At 44.0% G+C, this 24,460-nt stretch overlaps 1 protein-coding gene across 2 annotated transcripts in view; it reads right to left on the bottom strand.

The window, feature by feature from the left end:
• Positions 1–24,256, bottom strand: part of PRKCE (protein kinase C epsilon) — a 533,266-nt gene extending 509,010 nt beyond the window's left edge. For both annotated transcript variants that reach the window (XM_055241505.2, XM_055241506.2), the window contains exon 1: positions 22,966–24,256. In XM_055241505.2, coding sequence (XP_055097480.1) covers positions 22,966–23,313 — 348 coding nt within the window. In that variant the 5' untranslated portion in view covers positions 23,314–24,256. The remainder of the gene's footprint in view (positions 1–22,965) is intronic.
• Between the last annotated feature and the right edge of the window lie 204 nt (positions 24,257–24,460).

A 24,460-nucleotide genomic window follows, 5' to 3' on the forward strand; every position in this document is an offset into this window, starting at 1 on the left:
CTAGAAACAAGGAAGCAAAGACTTAAAAACAGCATCGTGTTTATTCACTGTAGGAAAAGGTGAGCTGAGAAGAGCTGAAGGCCTGGGCTAAGGTGCTAAGGGGAACGCTGGGTCTTCCTGGTCTGGGGAAACGTTTTCTGGAAAGGAGACTGCTTAGTGTACATCTACAAAGTGTTTTCTTGTGCTATTTTTTTTTGTGACATACAGGAGATTTTTCTCTCCAGTCTCCAGGATCTGCCTGCTTTCTTCCTGGTCAGCCAGGCTTGGAAACTCTCACCTCATCCCTTCCTTTCCTTCTCTGACATTTAATCAGCATTGAATTAAAATCAGGCATATGGATCACCCAAGGCAAATGGAAATTAAGATACTGGATTTATAACATGCATAATCCAAACACAGAAAATCTTGCTACCAAAAATAATCATGTCTCTCATCCATTTCCCAGACAAACAGTTCAACTGCCTGCTTCACTTTGCCTTCAGGTTTATCAAGATGAGGCCGAGAATTCTCATAAACTCCTCAAGGACACCAAAAGGAGTTCCTGTAGACTCACTCAGAGTCCTTTCCCTCCTCTCCCTCAAGCAGTGCCCACCTCTCTTCAGGAAGCAACTTCTCTTTTCCATTCGACTTTCATAAAGAAGCTGGAGTTTTATTTTTCCTTGGCCTCCAATCTGTGCTTTGGACTGTGCCATAAAATTCCTCAGTAATTTATGACCTGTTTTTCCTTCAAAGTGGAAAAGCACTAATCCCTCACAGAGTGGGGAGACAAGCATTTCCAATGTGAGGTAATCTAGAAATATATGCACTGACCACAGTGAGTCGGGCCCTGACTTACAGTTGAAGGCTCATGTAAAGATCCCTAGCCCTTGACACAGAGTATGATCTCAGAAATAGCCTAGTCTCCAGTGAGTACCTGGTTTAAAAGAGTCCTCTTGACCCAAAAGTCCATCTTTTCCTGTCACTGATATCTGAAAATTCCAGACGTTGCCATGTCACCCTCTGGATAAAGGAAGGCCTCCTCCATAGCACTCTTCTAAAGTGCCAGTCTTATATATCTCATTATGGCCATCTACCTCAGTGTAAATGAGTTTATACTCAGCCAAGAGGAACTGAGGAATCCTGGGTGAGCCCCAGACTTGGAGGCGCTCAGAAGTGGAAGGAGCGTGCACAAAACCTGAAATCAGTCTTTGACTCCTTCACATTTTCGCCGCAAGTCAACCCCAATGATCACACTTACATCTTTGCAAGTAGCTTTTAAAAGATATTTCCCAATAATTTTTTTATGAAATGAAATATTGAGATACACCTTCAAAACAGAGTTGATGAGCAGCAAACATTCTGGGTCCAATCAAGCAACAACTGATTTGTGAACAGAAGGAGCAAGAGTTCAATTGTACTTGGATAACATTCACCCTGACCTGATTCAGGAAAGAGGAGGAAAAATGGGTCTCTGTCCTCAGCCAACGTAATTCCATAGGAACGATCCCTGGAACCATAACATTGGCTTTGCTACTGCTTTATAAATGTCACTCACTAAAGACAGAACAAGGATGAACTCCTAGAATATCATTCAGAAAATGCGGCTAATAGGGGCCTTGTTTGCACTTCTATTTTCATATAATCTACAAACACTTGTTCAACCTAAGCTTTTCTCTCTTCTTTAGTCAAGTGTCTATAAACAACACTTGGGATCCTAGTTTAAAAAACAAAGTTTTAGTCTTTACGATAAAAATATTAACATAAATGGATAATGATTATTTCCTCCTCACCATGTTAGTTTCTCCTGTCTAGCAGCCCTAAATATGTAGCATTAACTTTAAATAGTAGGGGCCAGATTCTAAGACAGTGTTTCCCAAATGACATCAAGAGATGTAAGTACTGTCCCTAAATGTGTGTTGAACAATCAAATCCAGTTGGAAACACTGCTCGCTCAATTGCCATCCAGAAAACTGATAGAAAATAGCCTATTGTAGGCTGTAAAAAAAAGTCCTGCAATAAATGTTTAGCTTCATTTACTCTATGGTTTTCCAAATTCGCTTGATTATGGCATTCGTTTTTGAGTGTGAGTGACCTATTCCCTTCTTATATTGTTTGGAACACATTTTGGGAAACCCTGCTCCAAGGAAAGAGTTACAACTCAAAAGGAAGAATCTACCATTGCAGTAGGCTGATTGAATCACAAAAGTCAAAGTATCCTGACACTCCAGAGAGTTCAGAAAGTAGGGGGAACAAAAACACTGTAACCCAAAAAAAGGAGTGGAGGAGTCTTTAAAAAAAAATCTCCCACTGTGGTTTTTGGTTTGTTTGTTTTTATTAGAGACAGGGACTTGCTCTGTTGCTCTGCTGCCCAGGCTGGAGTAGAGTGGTGCCATCATAGCTCACCACAGCCTCAAACTCCTGGGCTCATGCAGTCCTCCTGCCTCAGCCTCCTGGAGCAGCTGAGACTCCAAATGCATTTTTGTAGTCTCACACCCACACCCAGCTAATTTTTAAAATTTTTTTTAGAGACTGGGTCTTACTACATTGCCCAGGCTGGTCTCAGACTCCTGGCTCAAGCTATCCTCCCACCTCAGCCTCTCACAGTGCTGGGATTACAGGTGTGAGCCTCTGTGTTCAGTCCCTTGTGGCAGTTTTTACCATCCTCTTGACATGTAAAGACCAACCACTGAGGGACAGACAAATGGTAATCTCAACCAAATAGACAAGTTTCAGGTTTTATCAGCCCAGAGCGTAGTCTGGTCAATTGCCGCAACCTCAGTCAATAGCTGAAAAGCAAATTGAAAATAATAATGATAATAATAAATCAGACTCCCTTACTAAAAATTTTAGACACATGGCATTAGCATTAACTATATGACCAATGAACTGACAGGCTGTCTGGCTGCCTGGCTGGCTGGATGGATGGATGGATTCAGGGATGGGTGGATTCAGGCATGGATGGATGGATGGATGGATGGATTCAGGGATGGATGGATGGATGGATGGATGGATGGGAGAGATAGATGAATGGACGGATAGATGGAGAGGTGGATGGGTGAATGGATGGATAGATGCATAGATGGATGGATGGATGGATGTAGAGATGGATGAATGGAGAGATGGATGGACGAATTGATGGGTAAATAGATAGATGGATGTAGAGATGGATGAATGGATGGGTGGATGGATGGATGGATGGGTGGATGGGTGGATGGATGGATGGATGGATGGATGCATAGACGGATGGATGTAGAGATGGATGAATGATGGAAGCATGATGGATGAATGGCGACTTGGATGCAGCATGATATAGCAATGTAAGTACCTTACTAGGAATCAGGAAACCTGTTTACTCATACTTTTTCTGTCTCTACTGGATTTTTTCCTTTCCTTTTTCTTTTTTTCTTTTTTTTTTTTTTTTTTTTTTTTGAGACAGGGGGTCTTTCTTGGCCACCCAAGCTAGAGAACAGTGGCATAATCATGGCTCATTGTACCTTTGACCTTTTAGGCTTAAGTGATCCTCCTGCCTCAGCCTCCCAAGTAGCTGGGGCCACAGGTGCATGCCATCATGCCTAGATAATTTTTAAAATGCTTTTGTAGAGACAGTGTCTTGCCATGTTGGCCAGGCTGGTCTTGACCTCAAGCAATCCCCCGGCCTTGGCCTCCCAAAGTGCTTGGATTACAGGTGCGAACCACCATACCTGTCCTCTACTGGATTTTTTTTTTTACTTTGATCAAGTCACTAAACTTCTGAACTCTTATATTTTTATGTAGAAATGAAGATTTAATGAATATCTGTTATTAGATAGCAGATTTACATTTTTTCAATTGGAGGTAAAATGGTCTATGAAACTTTCCCCTACCTAATCTTCTCTAAGAGAAAGTGAGATAAGTCTGGTGGGGGGAGGCAGAGGGGAATGGAAGGGAAAGAAGAAGGTAGGAAGGAAAGAACAAAAGAAGAAATTTTGATTCATTTGATTGCCGTTTTAAATAGAGCTTAAATGCATAAATGGATAATGGTATTAAATGTGTAATGGTACTGGTATCAATACCTTCTAGGCCAGGCCCTAGGCCTCCTGTACGTAATGTGTCTGGGAGACTATATACCTGTGCATGTGCAGTAAAAAACCTCTGTCCTAAAAAGCAAGACACCCAGGTGCTCATTCATCTGCCTTGGCCACCAATTCATCATTTAACTTCCCTGGGTCTTGTCCTGAAATGTCAAATTAAGAGGAATATCTTAATTCTCGCTTTGAATATATTCACTACCATACAAGTTTGATGGGAGAATCAAAAGAAAACAGTGCAAATTGTTGAATAAATGTATCCCCTTATCTTCCAAAGATGCTGCATTCCTGATCAGAAGGTACAAAACTCTCCAGTGCCAGTTGAAGTATGGCTAGAGCTGAGGAAACCTGCCTTGTATTACAGGGCATGAACTAAGCTCTCTGACCTTGAATTTCCAACAATTCAACCTAGGAACCCTGAAGCACCACTATCTGATGTTGAATGCCACTTGCAGGGGTTTCAAGAGATGGGGGCTTTCAGGCCACAGAAGGTATTTCCGTTCATCAGGGCACTGCAGCATTATTTGTCGTCAGAGACTTGTTTACTAAGGAGTAGTCAGGCAGGTTTCTCAGAACCAGTCTATCCAATCCATCCTTCAAGGCCTAGGTCAAAAGCCACCTCCTCTACAAATCCTTCGTCAGTCTTTCCCTGGGGAATGATAACGTATTTGCTTTTATGGAATTGTTTGGGTTAGTAAAATGTACGTTTATTGCGTGCAGGGAACCCTATCCTCTTTACTTTCTTTTCTCCATGTTACTGGTACCCATTAAAATTAGATTGAATGAGAAACTGTGTTCTGGGGCAATATTTCTCAATGTTTTTTAAACTGGGACTCACAGTAAGAATGAAGATCATATGTACTCACATAAATAAAACTGAAATAGGAGTTTTATAAGGCAATATTTATTCACATTGCATGCAAAGCATTCTGATAATGTGTATATTGTTCAATTTTCATATTTAAAATTGTTGTAGAGATCCACACAATTGATTTCATCATCTTTATTGAGGGGTCCTGACCCAGAGTTTGAAAACCAATAGCCTAGACAGGATATGCCTTCATTCTCTTTTTCTCACGTCTTTCTCCTTTAAAAAGAAAAATGGAGCCTGTACAAAAAGCATATTAAAACCTAAAGGTTCTTAACAGATTTAAATTTGGAAAGAGTCAGATGATGCCTCACTTTCCTAAAATTCAAATCCCATTAGAGAAAGCGCATGGCCGACTTACTGGGTGGGGGTGTCCATAGAGCCACCTCTTCAGCTAGCAGAGACAAGCTACTTAAATAATATTAGTGTGTCACACATCTATATGTGACTGATAACTAATAACAGACTTGATCGTCTTGATTATATAAATTTTATTTTATTTTATTTTATTTTGAGACTGAGTCTCACCCTGTCGCCCAGGCTGGAGTGCAGTGATGCAATCTCGGCTCACTGCAACCTCTGCCTCCCAGGTTCAAGTGATTCTCGTGCCTCAGCCCCCCCAGATAGCTGGGATTACTGGCACCTGCCTCCATGCCTGGCTAATTTTTGTATTTTTAGTAGAGACGGGGTTTTGCCATGTTGGCCAGGCTGGTCTCGAACTCCTGACATCAAGTGATACGCCCACCTTGGCCTCCCCAAGTTCTGGAATTACAGGCATGAGCCACCATGCCCGGCCAATATACATTTTAATTTTCACAGATACTACCTTTTTGCTTTCCAAAAAAAGGTGCCGCTAATTTATTTTTCTACCAACAGAGTAGGACAAGGCCTAGTTTCTTCCTGCTCTCCCGGAAACTGATGTGATCAGATCAGTCTTTTCAAGTGGCCATTTCTCCCTTTTTTATACCTTGGGGACAAGCACCAGGACCTCTCTATTGGAGCCCCCACTGTATCAAGCTCAGTCCAGTCCCAGGCATCAAGCAGAGGCTTCAGCCACGCTGCACGGCAGGACAACACAGCCCAGCACTGAGGCTGGCCACACGAGAGGCTTGTGAAGGAGTGCTCCCTCCGGGTTCTAAAACACATTCGCGATGGGCCTAATTTATTCTCCAGGCAAAAAGGAGGCTTTCTCAGTCTAAAACACTGCTGTAAATCCCACCCACAAGGGGACAACCACATGACTCCATTTTCCTGCTTGTTTCTGAATCACTGTCTTATCTGTCTTCCTCCCCTTTTCCCCTTAAAATAGTTGGCTTTACGGTTGTCTGTGCACAGTCATATGATAAGCAGTGATAAAGAAAAATTTTTAAAGAGCCAAGTAGGGATAAGGAAGCAATGAGAAAGAGACACGCTCTCTTGTGTGAGGGGGTGGGCTTCTAAGACACAAGTTTCCTAGAAACAAAACCCACAGATTAATTTTAAATCTTCAGCCCCAACAATGTGAAAGAGTGAGGCAGACTATTTGGCTAAGAAACCCAAATGTTGCTTAGTGTGATCAGGGACTCGGGGAAATAAGGTCTGAGTGCCATTCTAGTCCCTACCAAGAGGCATCCTTTATCCTCGGTTTCTCCATTTGTAAACTGTATACGAAAGGGCCGTCCCCCTCCCTGAATCCCAAAGTTGTTCATCACTGTTACTTACGTGTGTGCGACATGTTTTTCTTTTTGGATGCATATTAAATGAGTCTCACAACCCAGTGAGATAAGCAGGGCCAATGTGACTATTCCCATTTTACAGCTGAGGAAGCTGAAGCTCAGAGAGGTTTCAGCTTCATCAAGGTCACACAGCTCATTAGCACCGAGAGGGTGAAAAGTGAACTAGCAAACTGTGAATGTAGTACTTTATGAATATATGCTAGCCTATAAATGCTTGACAGTGGGCAGCAAATACACATTTGGCAAACCACAGCCATTTCCTATGTAATTCATTATAAGGAGAAAGACCATCTGTCTAGGACACACCCCTGAGATGAAAAGAAACCCCTGGCCCCAAGTGACTCTCAGACATAAAGAATTATAAACCAAATGGATTCTTCGACAATATCATCAGTCCCAAACCACATCATCCACAATTTATATTTTACAATAGTATAATAACAATAGCAAACATTTTTGTGTGCTCTATCACGTGACAAGCACTTTTCTCACCCAGGCTGGAGTGCATTGGTGCCATCTCAGTCACTGCAACTTCCACCTCCCGGGTTCAAGCGATTCTCCTGCCTCAGCCTCCTGAGTAGCTGAGATTACAGGCGCTCAGCAACATGCCTGGCTAATTTTTGTATTTTTAGTACAGACGGGGTTTCTCCATGTTGGCCAGGCTGGTCTCGAACTCCCAACCTCAGGCGATACACCCGCCTCAGCCTCTCAAAGTGCTGGGATTCCAGGCATAAGCCACCGTGCCCAGCCGTGACAAGAACTTTTCTATGCACTTTCTATGCATTATATTATTTATTTCAAACACAATTAGATAGATAGTACTGACTTTGCTTTACAGATGAAGAAACCTCAGAGAGGTTACACAACTTGTCAAAAGGTCACACGACTGGTTCAGTGGTGGGACCAGGATTAGAATCCATCTCCCTGTCATATAAAGCCCTTCCTCTTAACCGTGGTGCCACCTGGTTCCATATCTGGTGGTTGTGCTGCATCCTTTCTCACTTTTTTTTTTTTGAAGTTAAAACATATATAATAACAAGGAAAACTAGGTGTGGAGGTGAGGGGGTATATGAGAACTCAGTACTTTCTTCTCTATTTTTCTATAAACCTAAAACTGCTCTAAAAAATAAACATAACTAATTTTTAACAATAATGCTGAAGTAAAAGATAAAAATCCTCCTCATGTGTTGGACTTTTCCTTTTATAAAGTTCATACAGGCGTGTGCGTGCATGTAATTTTTTTTACAATACTACACTCTCCTCAGTCATGGAAGAAAGGAGAATACCCTAGTGCAAATACCCAAACGAAGTCTATTATTTAGATCAATATTATAATTTCATGTTAACATTTTACTTAACCAGGCTGGGCATGGTGGCTCATGCCTGTAATCCCAGCACTTTGGGAGGCTGAAATGAGAGGATCACTTGATGCCGGGAGTTTGAGATCAGCCTGGGCAACACAGTGAGACTCCATCTTGATAAAAAAAATTTTTTTTTGAGACAGAGTCTTGACCTGTTACCCAGGCTGGAGTGCAGTGGTGTGATCTCAGCTCACCGCAGCCTCCCCCTCTGGGGTTCAAGCTATTCTCATGCCTCAGCCTCCCAAGTAGCTGAGATTACAGGTGTGTGCCACCATATCCGGCTAATTTTTGTATTTTTAGTAGAGACGGGGTTTCACCATGTTGGCCAAGCTGGTCTCGAACTCCTGACCTCAGGTGCCTCAGCCTCCCAAAGTGCTGGGATTACAGGTGTGAGCCACTGCGCCCAGCCTCTACAAAAAACTTCTAAAAATCAGCCAGGCATGGTAGTGTGTGCCTATAATCCCAGCTACTTGGGAGGCTGAGGAAAGAGAATCCCTTGACCCCATGAGTTCAAGGTTGCAGTGAGGTATGATCACACCACTGCATTCTAGCCTGGGTGACAGAGGAAGACCCCCACTTAAATAAATTTGTTTTTAAATTTAACCAATCAAGCATTTGTTATGTGTAGGGCAATATGCCAAGCATTAGCACAAAAAGGCAGGAGTTTTACCCTCAGGAACAGACCTCTTCTGTCTCTGCTAAAGAACAGACAGAAAGCATCAACACTAGGCATCAATAATTTTAAATGGAGGGCACAAACAGTAAATATTACCGCAGTTCCAAGAGCCAAAAGAGCGGTAGCCTGGAGAATTCTGGGAATGGTCGCCCAAAGAGAAGGAGATTTGGATGGCTGGTTAGAGTATTCCAGGGATGGGGATATGGGAGAGCAGAGCACAAAGAAAGGATATAAAGAGTTTGGATATGAAAGTCAGAAACAAGCCCTCAAGCAGAAGCTTCCTACCCCAGAGGATAAGAGATCCACCGGGCAGAAAATGGAAGCAGGGGAGGTGCAAACCACACAGGGCCCTGGATGTCTGGAGGGAGGAGCAGGCTTCACTATGTAGGCAACTGGGGCTGGCAGGAGACAATGGTGGGTTCTGAGCACCCGGAAGAGTATTTAGTGCCATGATCCCCACACAACTCATACACAAATCCCCTGGATTCCAGGGAACCAGACTAATAAAGATACAAAAACCCCTCCTATAGCTGTCTCCATGAATTAGTACTCAGGCGCCTAGAGCTTAAATTGGATATTCTTTTCTAAAACGAAGGAAATATTTTTAAAGCCAGCTAGGTAGTCATGGCCAGGAATTGTGCACCTTCTATGAACAGAGCCCTGATATTCACCATCGGAGGAGGAGAAGGAAGAGGTCCTGTAGCAGGCTAATGGCGGGGAATAAACTTCAAACGTTAAGGTAGGAGGCCTTCCCCATGACTCTAGAAGCCCTAGAAAGGGGTCCCTCATCAAAAATATGTTATCTACTTACACTAAGGCTGGAATTATTTTAACAAGAGGCTACATTTCCCTCCTCTGCCCTCACAGGGACAAGAGGACAAGCAGATCCATTCCTGGGCATGTTTCACTACTGGGGTAGTGGGAAGCAGAAGCCTAGGTTGCCAGCTTTAGCAAAGAACAATCGAAGGCCAGGCTAAATTTGAATTGCAGATAAACAACAAATACTTTTGTAGTATAAGAATGTCCCATGCAATACCTAGGACATATCTATAGAAAAAAAGGTATTCATTGTTTACCTGCAATTCAAATTTAACTGAGCATCCTGTATTTCCTCTGGTAACTCTGGGCTCAGTGCACCTGCAAGAGAAATAGGATGGTGTCATGAAGAAGCAAAGAAGACAAAGGAGCATGGGTACCAAAGAGAAACTTTTTTTTCTACTTCAAGACATGGTGACTGTGCAGAAGCTCACAGTTGCTCATCAACTGGGGCAGAGAGTTGATGCTTAAATGCCCAAACATTTCACCTACATCTATCTTATTTAATCCTCACAGCAACTTGACAAGCTGCAAAAGATGACTGTTATTAACCCTTTTTTAAAATTAGAAAACAGAAGTTTGCGGAGGTTAAATGAATTTTCTCAAAGTCACAAAGCTACAAAGCAGAAGAACAAGACCTCCTGCTCCTGGGTGAATTCTGAATGTTTTAAAGGAAGAAAAAGGATTTCTATGGTTGCAAAGAATAAAAAGCAATTTCTGAGAAGTGATCCTCAATGAAGAGTAGGTGAACTACTTGCTACATATATTTTTGTTACTTAAATGTAAATTATGTAAAATGAAATCTGAGCTTAAAGATCAAGGCTCTTAACAAACAATTACAAGTAAATGCATAATTCCTCACTGAGAGTACAGTAATCTCTTCAGAAGGCTGGCTATGCTTCAACTCTTGTTACTCCTTAGCAATTCCAACATCGTGGTCAAAAGCAAAGCCTTGCTCTCTAAAGGCAGCACCTTTGTGTACTGCCCAAATTTGGCCCAGGACAACTGAACAATCAGTGTGCATTGCATTAGAGGTTGGGCACATATAAGACTCACATGGTGGGAAAATGAAGTCAGATGCTTTGGCCCAGAAAAATGGGATATACACCTGGACCACAGAAAATGGGATGTAAAAAAAAGCCTCAAGCCTCAGTTACCACACTAGGCCCACAAGCTAATGCAGAGGATGTTCAGGTCAAAATGCAACAATGTCTCAGCTTTTCAAATACACAAGAGAGAGCAATGAGACAGATGCGCCCATTCACTAAGACAGAAGCCAGTTCAAGGGAAGGTAATCCATGTTCCCCTCACCTCCCACCCTAGGAGCTGTTTAAAAAGAACCAAGTGTGAAATTCTAGTTCTGCACACTTGGAATTCAGCAAACCCAACTCCTGTTGCTCATTCATTTCCAAGAGGGAGGGACATAAGGACTGGAAAAGGTTTTACTGGCAACCCTTCAGTTGGTTATTACTAATAAAATCCCCAAACAGAAGCACAATTTTACCTGCATCTAATAATAAACATTAATCACAGATAATTACCAATAATAAGTAGTTACCATTGATTGCAAACTTGCTATAAGGTAGCTATTATTCCCATTTTATGAATGAGGAGACTGGTACAGATAGGCCAAATGATTTGTCCAATATGCAGCCAAAACTGATAAAACCAGAATTCAAACCCAGGACTAACTCCAAAGCCCATTCTACTAGTTTTAGATCCGTGAACTTGGACAAACCACTATCCAATGACATGAAGGATGCTACAAAGTTATTCTCCATCCCTATCAGACCTATCAATAAACAAACAAAAGAAAATTAATTGGAAATGCAGCATGTGAGATTGTCAGCATAGATTTCCTGGATAATTAAAACTTCAATATATCACGAGTGATTTTGTTCAACACTTTGCTCCAAGCAAAGTTCCTAGAACATATATAGTACTCAATATATATTTGTTGAATGGCTGGCTGGCTAGATGAATGGATAGATTAATGAATGAACATCCATTCTAGCTACTGTTCCCATTCTTTGGATAGTTTGTTTTGGTTTTTGTTTTTTTAATCAAGCAATTTTTTTGGATTGCATTCCTACTTTAATCTTAACTGCTCTCCTGACTGCCCTCATAACCCAAAATGCTAAAAAGTGCCTGTCCAACATTTTCTTTTTTTTTTTTTTTTTTTTTTTTTTTTTTTGAGACGGAGTCTTTCTCTGTCACCCAGGCTGGAGCACAGTGGCACAATCTCAGCTCACTACAACCTCCGCCTCCCGGGTTCATGCCATTCTCCTGCCTCAGCCTCCCGAGTAGCTGGGACTACAGGCGCCCGCCACCACGCCTGGCTAATTTTTTGTATTTTTAGTATAGACGGGGTTTCACTGTGTTAGCCAGGATGGTCTCAATCTCCTGACCTCGTGATCCACCCGCCTCGGCCTCCCAAAGTGCTGGGATTACAGGCGTGAGCTGTCCAACATTTTCTATGTTCTTCTTCCAATTTAGAGGGGCTCCCTTCCCTGTCTATTTAGATCCCATTTTCCTCAAGGCCTGGCTCAAAATATTACCAAGAAGCCTCTGCCAACTAGCAGAACCCACATTAACTCCCCTCTCCTTTGAATTCCCACGGTTCTTCAAATTCACTGTTTTATAAAAGGGTGTTAATCTTGATTTTCCGAATGGCCCACTTGAGAATATCCATTTATTTTTTCTAATTATGATTTTTTCAAAATATGTCCACAAAACATGAGTTCTTAATGTTTCCCGAATAAGAGCATTCTATGATGAAATATTTTGGGGACATATCTGGTTAAACAGAGGTGTATAACTTGCTTTGCGATAGACCATCTTGAGTCTTTAATACACTAATGTACATTTGACTCTATAACATTTCCCAACCTCTTTGATCACAGAGACCTGAAAATATTATAAGGCTCCCACTCCTTAAAAGTCAATCTGGCAAACGCTGGTCAATTATATGCTCCATCTTTAATGGCTGATTGATGATTCTCTCAGCTACCTAAACTGGTTGAGATAATCATCAGTGCAGAAGGCAGGGAGATAGGTTCATACACCTTACATTCCAGGAATTCTGCTTGCTTGCTTGTTCGTTTTCAGAGTACTCTTTGAGTGGCTTAATGATACAGAGAGAGGGCTCCATTTAATAATTAAATTTATTTTTTGTGGGCCTTGAACAAAGGTAGGTAAAGAAGCAAGCTACCAAAAATAGCTTTGTGATTTCGATCACAACAAAGAAGAAAGGCAATGAGGGAAAAAAAAGCAGGAGCTGGCCCTTTTGCAGGGGAGACAAGGCTAAACTTTATGGCGAATAATAAAGACAAACTATTATCAAGTGCGAAGGTTAACCGTAGCCAAGGCCCTGAATGTAAGGTCCAAAGAGCTGAGTCAGGATCATTGTTAACAGGTGCCTTTACAGAGCATATAGACTATCCTAACTCCTGATATCACAGCTGGGGAATTAATAGGAGTCACCTGACTCCCCTATTCAATACATTTCCTAGAGAGAGAAAAAAATATTAGCCAATCCAGTCCTGAAGAGGTGAGGTCTAGGTTTCCCCAGGCGCTGAAAGGATTGTTCTAAGCTGTCCTTCTCAGTTGTAATTTTACAGATCGTATATTTATGTTATTCTTTGATTACTATCGTGTCTCCTAGTACAGTATATGCTCTCTGAGAGCAACAACCAGCTCTTGACATAGTGGGCATAGTGCCTGGCATAGTCAATAAGTATTTGCTCAGTGAATGAAAGGATGGCCAGAACAATCAATGAATACACTACTCTGTCCACCGCTTTGAATCTTTTGTGAATTCTTTCTTTTTCAGCACTGTACCAAATGATGAACTTCTAAGAGCACAAACTCAGTCAGTCTGATTAAAGAATACTGCCTATTTGAGCTTCTACAAGACAGATCCCAGAGAGCTAAAGCAGGGTAGAGGGGGACACTTCCTGCTCACGAGATGCTTATATCTGCCTGGGGAAAGAAGACTGGCAACAAAAGATGCCATAGTCTGAAAAAACAAATCTATTCAAGAAGGACATAAGCAAAATCAAGACTATTTTTCTCCTCAATAATTAATTCTAGATTCATTCATCATGATTTTTTAAAACTCTTCTAGGCCAGGCGCAGTGGCTCACGCCTGTAATTCCAGCACTTTGGGAGGCTGAGGCGGGCGGATCATGAGGTCAGGAGATTGAGACCATCCTGGCTAACATGGTGAAACCCCTTCTCTACTAAAAATACAAAAAAAAAAAAAATTAGCTGGGCGTGGTGGCAGGCACCTGTAGTTCCAGCTACTCGGGGGGCTGAGGCAGGAGAATGGTGTGAACCCGGGAGGCGGAGCTTGCAGTGAGTAGAGATGGTGCCATTGCATTCCAGCCTAAGCGACAGAGACTCCTTCTAAAAAAAAAAAAAAAACTCTTCCTGAAGCCAGGTGCAGTGACTCACTTATATAATCCCAGCACTTTGGGAGGCTGAGGCAGGTGGATCACTTAAGGTCTGGAGTTTAAGACCACCCTGGCCAACATGGTGAAACCCTGTTTCTAGTAAAAATACAGAAATTAGTTGGGTGTGGTGGCTCATGCTTGTAATCCCAGCTACTTGGGAGGCTGAGGCAGGAGAATCGCTTGAACCTGGGAGGCGGAGTTTGCAGTGATCCCAGATCGCGCCACTGCACTCCAGCCTGGGCAACAGAGAAAGACTCCATCTCAAATTTTAAAAAACTCTTCTGGAGCTTGATTACATTTTTAGTCTTATCTACCTCTTGGGGTCAGGAGCTCAGTGAGTCTACTCCTTGCTGGCAAATACAGGTGACTTTTCACTAGCTTAAAACTACCTCTTTGAGACTTCAAGGTGAGGTAGAGGGGATGCGTCAGGGATGAGGAGAGAGGAGATCCTCATTTCAGCATCTGGGTTTCATGATAGGCTTCTGTTTTTCCTCCTCTTCCCCAGCATTACATATAAGTATTACATATTTCAGTTATATTTCCTCTGGAGTTTCAATTTTGTTTAGATGTCAGTGAGTTACAATGAATTGTATGTTCCTGTCCTCCCGGTTCTCCCAGCACAGTACAGACTTTTGGCCACTTCACATGGTTTCTGCCAGAAAACTAAATTTCAAACAGGTGCAACCCTGCTGATTAACATTATAATAGATTGTAATTACTTAACAAGCCCATATATACCCGGAGGAACTTGGAGAGAAATATAATGTTTTGCCAAGTGTAGCTTTTATTTATGTAAAATACTGCAGGCCTGCTCTGGAGTTCTCTTAGCCTAAGTGAAACCCCTGGAAGCTTTGTCTGAACATGCTTCAATAGCTCTATGAGTTCAGGCGCCAGAATTTGAAATTTCATTTCTTGTTGCTGCCAACTACAAAGGGTTTTGTATCGAAAGCCCTGATGAGAATTTGAACTTTATTTAAACTCTGCAAATGGACGACAAGTGGGCCTTTTTCTTCTTCTCTCACCATGGCACCTGGAACGGGCCCTGGGCACCCAGAGGGTAGAAAATTCCTGCTTTTAGGAACTTCAGACTTGACGGAGATTCTTCAGCTTGATGCAAATCGCTACGTGGAAATAATATAGCATTCTCTCATAAGAACACCTTCAGGGATCTCATAGATTTTTATAAAATAAAATATCCTTTTCTCCTTCCTCCTCCTCCTCACTTCTCTCAACTGTACAGAAGCATTGTTTAATTCATTCATTCAACTGGTTTCTATCGAGACGCCATGCTCCTCAGAGGCAGGAACTACACGTACACAACTTTTGTGTTACCAAACCCCGTATCTACCAATAGTGCTAGACCATAGTAGGTACTATAGAAATACACACTTGTTTTGTGTACATTCATTCATTCATTCAACAATGTGCCAAGAAATTCATTCATTCATTCAACAATTTCTTCATTCATTCAACAAAGTGCCAGGTACTGTTTCGGGTGCCAAGATAAAGCAGTGAACAAAAAGCTCTGCATTTATAGCACGTCTGGTGTTCTGGTATTAGAGATAAACAACAAAGGTAAATAAGAAAACTAAATAGTGTATAAGATAGAGGTATGAGCTAAAGAGCCAAAAAAAAAAAAAAAAAAGCAGGAAAGGAGCATATGAAGTATAATATAAGAGGGTGAACTTTTAGATAGGATTGACAGGAAAGGCCTTACTGAGAACATAACATCTGAGCGAAGACTTGAGCCATGTGGATATCTGGGAATGGAGCATTCTAGAAAGATGGGATGGCAAGTGTAAAGACTGAGGCGGGAGCATGGTAAGTGCGTTTAAGGGGTGTCAAGCGGGTCAGGATAGCTAGAGAGGAATGAACGGGGAAAAGAGTAGCAGGTGATAGGGTCAGAGAGGTCATAGCAGAAGGCCTCACTTTGTTGGTCTTGTAAATTATGGTAAGGGATAATCTTACCTGAGGGCTCTGTGAGCAGATACAGGAGCTGAGAAGCCAGGACAGGTGGAACCAATTCAGAGGCTGTTGAAATAATCCAGGTGTGAGATAATAGTGACTTGGGCCCAAGTGAGGTCAGCAAGGGTATGGAAAGGATGTGATTTGGGATATATTTTGAAGGCAGAAACAGCAGATGTTGCTGATGGATAAGATATGGGGCACCTGAGAATTAGAGGTGTCAAGGATGGCCCCTCAAGGTTTTTGGCTGGGTAATTGGAAGGATGGAGTTGCCATTTCTTAAGCTGAGGAAGAAGGGCTTAGATTGAGGAGAGGGGAAAATAGGTATACAATATTAGGCATATGGAGTTTAAGATGCCCTTTACACAATGAAAGCTGATGACCTGAAGGCAATCCCATATATAGTCTAGAGTTCAGGGTCAGGCATGAGCTGGAATTAGGAATTTAGTGTCAACAGCACTGAAAATGTATTTAAATCCATGAAACTAGATGACATTGGCACAGTAAAACCAAAACACCAGCTCCCAAATATCCTCATTTCCAATTACCCATACTCTTCAATAAATAATTAACCTTTGTCTACAATGACCGCAGCTTCTAGACTTTCCAAAACAATCTCATTTCAAGTAATTCTATTATTTTCAAAAGGGCAATTTGTTAAGTATAACTAAATCAAATTTATTTTTAGAGTATGTAAGACTTTTCATATAAATACATTCACAAATCAAGGAGAAAAATATCTTTCACTGGACCATATGTTCTGATTTAAGATTCTAAAACTATGAACACACATAGATGACTCTTCAAATATTAATAAAATTGCTGAAATGTATTATAGCCAGACCACTTGCTACAAGCTTTATAGTTTCTTATTTAATTCTCATAGCAACCCTGAAAGTCAAGACCTATGACATTTCCATTTTACAGATGAAGAAACGGGCTTAAAAAGCCTAAGTCACATGCTCAAAGTCACACAACTAGTGAGTGGTGGAGATGCTTTCCAGTTAGAACTCACTGATTCCAGGGAGAGGGGTCCATTGAGGAGCCAGGGAATTCAGGGTCTCAAATATTCACTAAATCTGCTGCTGGTCAAAGACACTAAGAAGAAGAAACAGGACAAACAACCCTTGACTGTCCATGAAGTTGGAGGCTAACTCAGGTCCTTAACTCTAGGGACCCAATGCCAAGAGATTGTCTGTGATAGCACTGGGCCAAGAATGAATCCTTCAGGTAGTTGTTAAACAACCAGCTATGGACCAACGAGAGCAATATTGGATTACATGGTATTATAGGAGTAGGGGAAAGGGAGATCCAGGGACCCTCGGCTACTAGGGAAATAATTCAGGGTATAGGCGCACACGAAAGAGGTATGGACAATTGCCAGCCCTTCCCTACCTCCTTACCCTCTTAGTAGTCGCTTCCCACCCCACTGTGTTTAAATGACAATGGAGGTTTCAGAAATCCTCTTAAAAATTTTTTTCCTACAAATATCTTGAAGATAGAGATGTGCTCTAGAATAATATATATCAAAGTGCGGTCAGGCTGCCATTGTAGGAGATTCAGCAGGGGGCCTGCTTAACTCAGGCTCTATTCGGGGCATCAGAATCAGCACTGCTAGAGGCTGTGCCCTGGCATCTGTGTTGCATGAATCTCCCCCAAGTGATTCTGGTGGGCCAAGGGAGAACGGCCTCAGAGCCTAACCTCTCCAAATGGTGTACAGGCCTATCTCCCAGAGTCCAAACAGGGTATAGGCCTATCTCCCAGAGTCAGCAGGGGTGCCATCATTTTGAAAAGCTTTGCCGATGGGCTACTTGGGAAATACAAACCAGAAATGACACTTCTAGTGTCCCATTCTTTGCCAAATGAGATGGCCAGACTGAAGAGAACTATTTTGGAGAATATGAAAATCTAGCTTTCTTGTGGCCTATATAATAATCAATTCAGTCAAAAACTCTCTCTAGGCCAGCCCCATGCTCATTTTGGGGGCTATAATAATAATTATTATAGTAGATAGGCATTGAGCAGTTACTAGGGACCAGGCATTGGTGTATGCATTGTACATGTATTAACTCATTTTAATCCCCACAATCAACCCATTTCATAATAGGGAGGTATATTTATTATCACCCACTTTGTATAGGGGAATGAATGGAAATATGGAAGGTTAAGTCACTTGCTAAAGGTCATGAAAGTGGTAGATGGTAGAAGTGGGATTCAAGTCCAAGCAGTGTGACTCCAGACTTCACCGCTCCGGGGAATCACCTCTCAAATGACGGCTTTCTGTACCTCTGGATTCTGAGTGCCTGCCTCTTCTACAGAATACAGCAAGGGAGTGACACTCACCAAAGATGTCTTCAGAGGCAGGGCAGTAGAACAAAGAGGAAACTGAGCTCAGTATGTAGACTACTGAAGCAATGATAGAGAAAAATCCAAAATGTGAACAAGCCAGCCAGCTGTCACCTGCACGCAGCCCTTCAAGCCCTAATACTTGCTCCACCTGCCTCCCACCCCTGTGCTAAATGCAATGCCAATCCATCCAGCATTCATTCAGCCTTGGCTTCTAACATGAATCCCAATACTTCTAGTTCACACAATTATTATTCTAAATCTTTCTTTAAAAATTATAAAGTTATACAGTCACATTTCAGGACATATCTATGTAAAAATGCTTGATCCATTAATTCTGGAGCCCTCTCTGGCCTGCAATTTCTATTCTAGCCCAGTGTTTCTCAAAGCAAGCCTGGTCTGGTCAGAATCTCTGGGAGAGCTGGTTTAAAATGTAGATTCCCAGCTTATTCCAAATTGTAGCATCAAAAGCTCTCAAGATTGGGCCAGAGGATCTATATTTTTATCTATATAGATCTATATAAATCTATATAGATCTATATTTTTATATACCCTCCCTTACTGATTCTTATGTACATGAAAGACTGAGTAGTGTTATTAACTGGTTCTTGGAAAACCCAGCTATAGCAATAGTGTTATAATAGATTTTACTTCAAAGCATCAGCAAAATCTTTCCTTCTCTTTGTAATGAGCTTTCTCTAAAGCAACCTCCTTTGTCATCACAACTGAAACATCTCTCATTATCTGGAGAATAATTATCTCAGCTTGGCTTTTACACATTCTAGAATTCACCTCAGTTTTCTAAACTTTCTCCTACTCCAATGTTTCAGAAGTGTGGGCCCCACATCACTAATGATGTTCAGAGGCACCTGGAATTAACTTCGTTTCTGTATTGTAGAGTCCTGTTTATTTTAAATGTGAACAAAGAAAAGTTATAACTACATGCTCCAAACCTGTGATTTCATGAATAGTGGGGCTTAAGAAAAGACTAAGTGGAAAATGAAAGAATCAATTTTTTAAATATTAAGTAAATGAAAGCACAGGCAGTACTCAGAAAAAAGTCTTAAATTTGGGAAATCTTGTCCTGCCCACTCCTTTCTGACAGGTACACTCAGTTTCTGTCCTGCTCATCCATTCTCCAACCCTGACCACAGGATTGTCTGTCTTTATTCCTGTGGTGGTCATGCCAGGAACACTGTTCCTTCTTGTAGATACCTCTTTAAATATAACCTACTGTTTCACACCCAGCTCATGCCTCCTTCCAAAAACCCTCCTGGATTCTTCCAGTTCTCCCTACCTTTTTTTTTTCTTTTTTTTTTAAGAGACAGGGTATCACTCTGTCACCCAGGCTGGAATGCTGTGGCCTGATGGTGAGATGATAGCACACTGCAGCCTTGAACTCCTGGACTCAAGTAATCCTCCCACCTTGGCCTCCTGAGTAGCTGGGACTATAGGCACACACCACACCACAGGTCCAGATTTAGCTAATTTTTAAGTTTTTTGTAGTTATGGAGTCTTATTATGTTGCCCAGGCTGATCTTGAACTCCTGGGCTCAAACGGCCCTCCCAGCTGAGCCTCCCAAGTAGTTGGGACTGCAAGCGTGAGCCACGGTGCCTAGCCCACACTCCCTTTTCAAACTCTTAACATACTAATAGTACCACCTGTGTGGAACCTAATTGCTAGTTAAGTGTCTATATCGGGGTGTCCAACCTTTTGGCTTCCCTGGGCCACACTGGAAGAAGAATTGTCTGGGGCCACACATAAAATACACTAACACTAATGATAGCTGATAAGCTAAAAAAAAAAAAAATGCAAAAAAACATAACATTTTAAGAAAGTGTACAAATTTGTGTTGGGCTGCATTCAAAGCCATTCTGGGCCACATGTGGCCCACAGGCCATGGGTTAGACAAGCTTGATGTATTATATGGGTACTTGGTGTCAATTCCTTAGTGAAACGGAAGCCCCCTGAGAGTAACCCAGGGCCTCATTTTCCTCTGGATGGCCCACAGTGCGAAGCTTCCCTGGTTAGACATGAGCACAAAACAGGAACTCCAGGAATACAATTGAATTCAAAGTGCAATAGAATTCGGTGTTCTGCAGCAATGAGAGAAGCGGCTGCTTTATGCTATCCACATCCCCTTACTTCAGGCCAGATCTCTTAGCCACACCTGAGAAGGGTGTGTCTCTTCATTCCTGCCAGGTAAGGAGTGCAGAGACCTGAGCCCAGGGAATTCTACCCAAAGCTATGAAACCATGGGTTTACCCTGAATGTTAAGACTGGGAAAGGTGAACTTAGCCCAGTCGCAGCTTGTCTCTATTTCCAAGGGCCAGTCACCCCTGCCAATGTGTCCCCCACCTTCAGCCTGGAGGAACCAGAGTGGCTACAGCATCCTCTGGTGAAAACAGATGGGCATTCTGAACCTGCTCCACCACTTGACTCATCCTTGAGACTTTGGGCTTCTCTATCTCAAGTTTTTTAGTTTGTCTAATACCTGCCATACCTAATTCATACTTGTTATAAGGCAAAAGAGATGAAGTTACCAAGTACAATAAAAATGTCAGGGACACAGCACATGGATCTGCAGGATAGAATAGGCTGGGAGGCCAGATGGGCAGGCTCGGCTCCCAGTCAGACAAGCCATGGGCAACAGGTGGTAAAGGCCCTACTTCCAACCCACCTTTGCTTGTCATGTGACCTTCGGTCCCCAACTAGCTTCTCTAGAACTCAATGTCCTCATCTGTAAAACTTGCCTGTGCACTAGATGATCTGGCCTAGGGCCAAATCCAACATGAATTTGAGAACCTTAGAGGATGATAACCAAACGAGTTCCCACTGCATGCTTCACTAGGAGGGATGAAGGTGGGGACAGTGTCCTGAAGCTCCCAGAGTTTGGGGTGTGCCCCAGCGAAGCATCACCAGAGATACAAAGACACTCTCCCTCCAACCGGCATCTGTTCTATGGATAAATGCAGACCTGCTGCTCCTCATCCCTGCTCTCTGCCCCACTGTCCAAGCCCCTCATCTGCATACACTGCAAAAGGCCCCCATCTCCTAGCTACCAGCATCAAGTTTTTTCCATCCCCTTCCTGTCCAATAACAACAACTCCAAAATCACAGGTTTTCAGTGTCAAGGTCTACCTCTGAAATTAGTTATCCCTTCCACTCCCCCTCTCATATGCACTGCCTCCATGAGGAAAGGGCCCAAAGGCCATGCATGGAAAAGAAATGGGGAATGAGTGGGAGCTCTGTTGTGGGGGCTGAGGGAAGCAGAGATGAGGGACATCTGTGAAGTAGAATAGAATGGCATGGAGTTCTCTGGGATTCCATAAAGGTTTGCCTGCTTTCCAAAGTGCAAACCACAAATCTAGAGTTCTACGCATGTGGCTTGTTGGAGCTTCCCTGTGAAACCGTAACCATGGTTTCAGGCAGACTACATCATAGCCATGAGCATAAAAACAACAGGCTCTCTCCTATTTTTCCCTAAAACTCCATGTCCTTGAAAAAAATATGTAAGATGGTATGCCAAGGTGATCCAAGTGTAACCTCTGACCTCTAGGACATTCATGAAGTTATCTGATTTTCAATAGAAAGCAATTGCTCTACACCACTTTTGAGGCTTAGATAGCTCTCTCACTTTTTGTGTAGACCAAAGAACCCTGAAAACATATACCTCAAGAGGAACGCTTGCACTTGCTCTTGGTGGAAACGTGTAACAAACCTGAAAACACAAAAATCCACGTCCTAAATTAACACCTTCCTTCCAAGAAGAGCAAAAAAAAAAAAGAAAAAAAAACCCAAAAACAAATACGAAAAGCAAAATGAAGGTTTGCATCTCTCCGCTTGTCCAAGTGCCAAGGCTGGATGCATTTGGTTTATAGTAGATTGAGACAAGACCTCTTTCCAAATCCTTAATAGTTTAACAATGGAATCAATTAATAACTCAATCTTATACTTAGAAATCGTCTTTTATTGCACAGTATCCTGACAATCAAAACAGAGAAACAATATAACTTTAAATAAGATTCAAAGCACTGACTTCCAATTACCCACAAGCAGAACCCTTCTTAAAATGCAACATTCATTCTGCATGGATGGGCAATGAATTGGACAAAACGAGCTCGACTGATGTTTCTGGGACCATAGAGGAGACATCCTGGAGGAGAAAACATTTTTTCTACTTGTATGTCAGAAGATGAGTTAACCACCATGCAAGAGAATAGAAACAAGCCAGCTTCCTCTCGGAGGGAAAAATAAAGCAACTCCTCGCTCGGCTAAGCAGGACAAAGCCAGGACGTGCAAGAAGCCTTCAGTCAAAGGCTCCACGTGCCTTTCCAAGGACGGAGGGACCCACCCACACACAATCACACACATCCAGCCCACCACGCGCCTGCGGAAGAAAGCCAGGTCCTCGGCCAACCTTCAGCACCAGCGGCCCAGGCTCTCCCAGTTTGCAAACCTCCCGCAGCACCCATCATCTGGAGGGCACAGAAGGAGCAGAGGGCCACATCCTCTTAACAAGTCTCATCTTCTTCGCCAATGCCTGTTTCTCCCCAACTATGAAGTGAAGTGTAGCTCCCCAAGGAAACTGAGACTTACAGGCACACACACACCCCAGTCGTCAATAAGTCCCGGAGCCCTACGATCGAGACCAGCGAGTCTTTCCCCGGGACCCCACAACCGGGTTCCCGGACCGACGGGGAGGCGCCGCACTCACCCAGTCCTCGAAGTGGCGGCTCCCGTTCTGCAGCAGCTCCTCAAACTGGATGGTGCAGTTGGCCACGAAGTCGTCGTAGCCTATGGGGGCATCGTGAAAGACAGCCAGCTCGATCTTGCGCCCGTTGCACACATCGGTGACGAACTCGTCGTGCCAGGCCGGGCTGTTGGTCTTCTGCTTGGTGGCCGTTTGGCCGATGCGCGAGTCGTCCACATTGAGGGCAATGTAGGGGTCGAGAAGGAAAGTCTGCGGCCGGGGTCCCACCGCATGGCGCAGCGACCAGGCTGTGGGCTTTAAGCTCACGGCCTCGCAGATTTTGATCTTAAGAAGGCCATTGAACACTACCATGGTCGGGGCGGGGAGTGGGGGCCGGGGTCACTCCGTCTGCCCCCAGGGCAGGAATGAAAAACCGACGGCCCGGCACTCCGAGCCACAGGGACTCTTGGGGTCCCCTTTCGCCCCACCCCACACACTCCCTACACCTTGTGGCGTTGCGCCCTGGCGCGGGCGATTCTCAGCCAGTGCATGTATTTCCTCGCCGGGTTCCTAACGGAAAACAGGGAGGGCGGAGAGCTGGGGGATGTCCGTGTTTGGAGCAAGTCTCTCCCCAAGACCACCAGCTGCACCTCCAGAAGAGAAGACGAGCTGTCGGCTCCGCTGCAAGCCGCGGGGGCTGCCTCGCCGCCTAGCTGGCTCTCCGGCTCCGGGCTGCGGGAAAGCGGGCTCCGCGCCCGGCGCTTACCTACCTTTCCGAAACATAATCCCGGGAAATTTCGACTCCGGGAGGGGGATGGGGCGGTGGGACGGGGCGGGGACGAGAACCGGGGGCGCAGATTTCAACCCGGATCCTCTTCGCACACTCAGCGCCTGCCTCTGACCGCGCGGGGCGGGGGGGGGGGTGGACGGAGGGATGTTCAGTCTATCCGGAGGGATGCATGTCGAGAGGAAATGGTCCTCCTCGGAGCCAAATTTTTAAAAATCCACAAGCCCCACGGCCAGCCGGGGCCGCCGCCTCCTGGGCGAAGCAGCGCCGCGCCGGAGCCGACGATCGGGAGGCGCCAGGAGCCCGGAATCTCACATCCGCGCGGGCTCGGAGTCCTGGCGGCCGCCGATCCGGCTCGGGGGCGCAGGCCAGCACCGGGCGGTGCGCAGCGCGGCGGCGGGGCAGGGACTGCGACTCAGCGCGGCCCCACCTCCTGGGCGCCGGCGCCCGCCCGCCGCGCTCCCCGCGTCCCCGCTCTCGGCTGCCGCTTGCTCGCCGCCCGCCAGCCCGCGCTCCCCCGCGGTCTCCTCTCCCTCTGTCGGTGTGCGAGCGAGTCTCCCTCCCTCTAATGCAGGAAATGCGCAAAAGACGTCAGTGTGTGTGAGTGTGTGTGTGAGTGTATGTGTGTGCACGCGCGCGCGCGCACGCAGTGTTTGGGGAAATAGAAAGTTTTGCCGGTTGGGGGAGCAATACGGAAAAAGTGAGCCGAGGAGAGAACGGTGCAGAGCGGGC

This window comes from Symphalangus syndactylus, chromosome 14 (assembly GCF_028878055.3).
Source record: "Symphalangus syndactylus isolate Jambi chromosome 14, NHGRI_mSymSyn1-v2.1_pri, whole genome shotgun sequence".
Lineage (NCBI taxonomy): Eukaryota > Metazoa > Chordata > Mammalia > Primates > Hylobatidae > Symphalangus > Symphalangus syndactylus.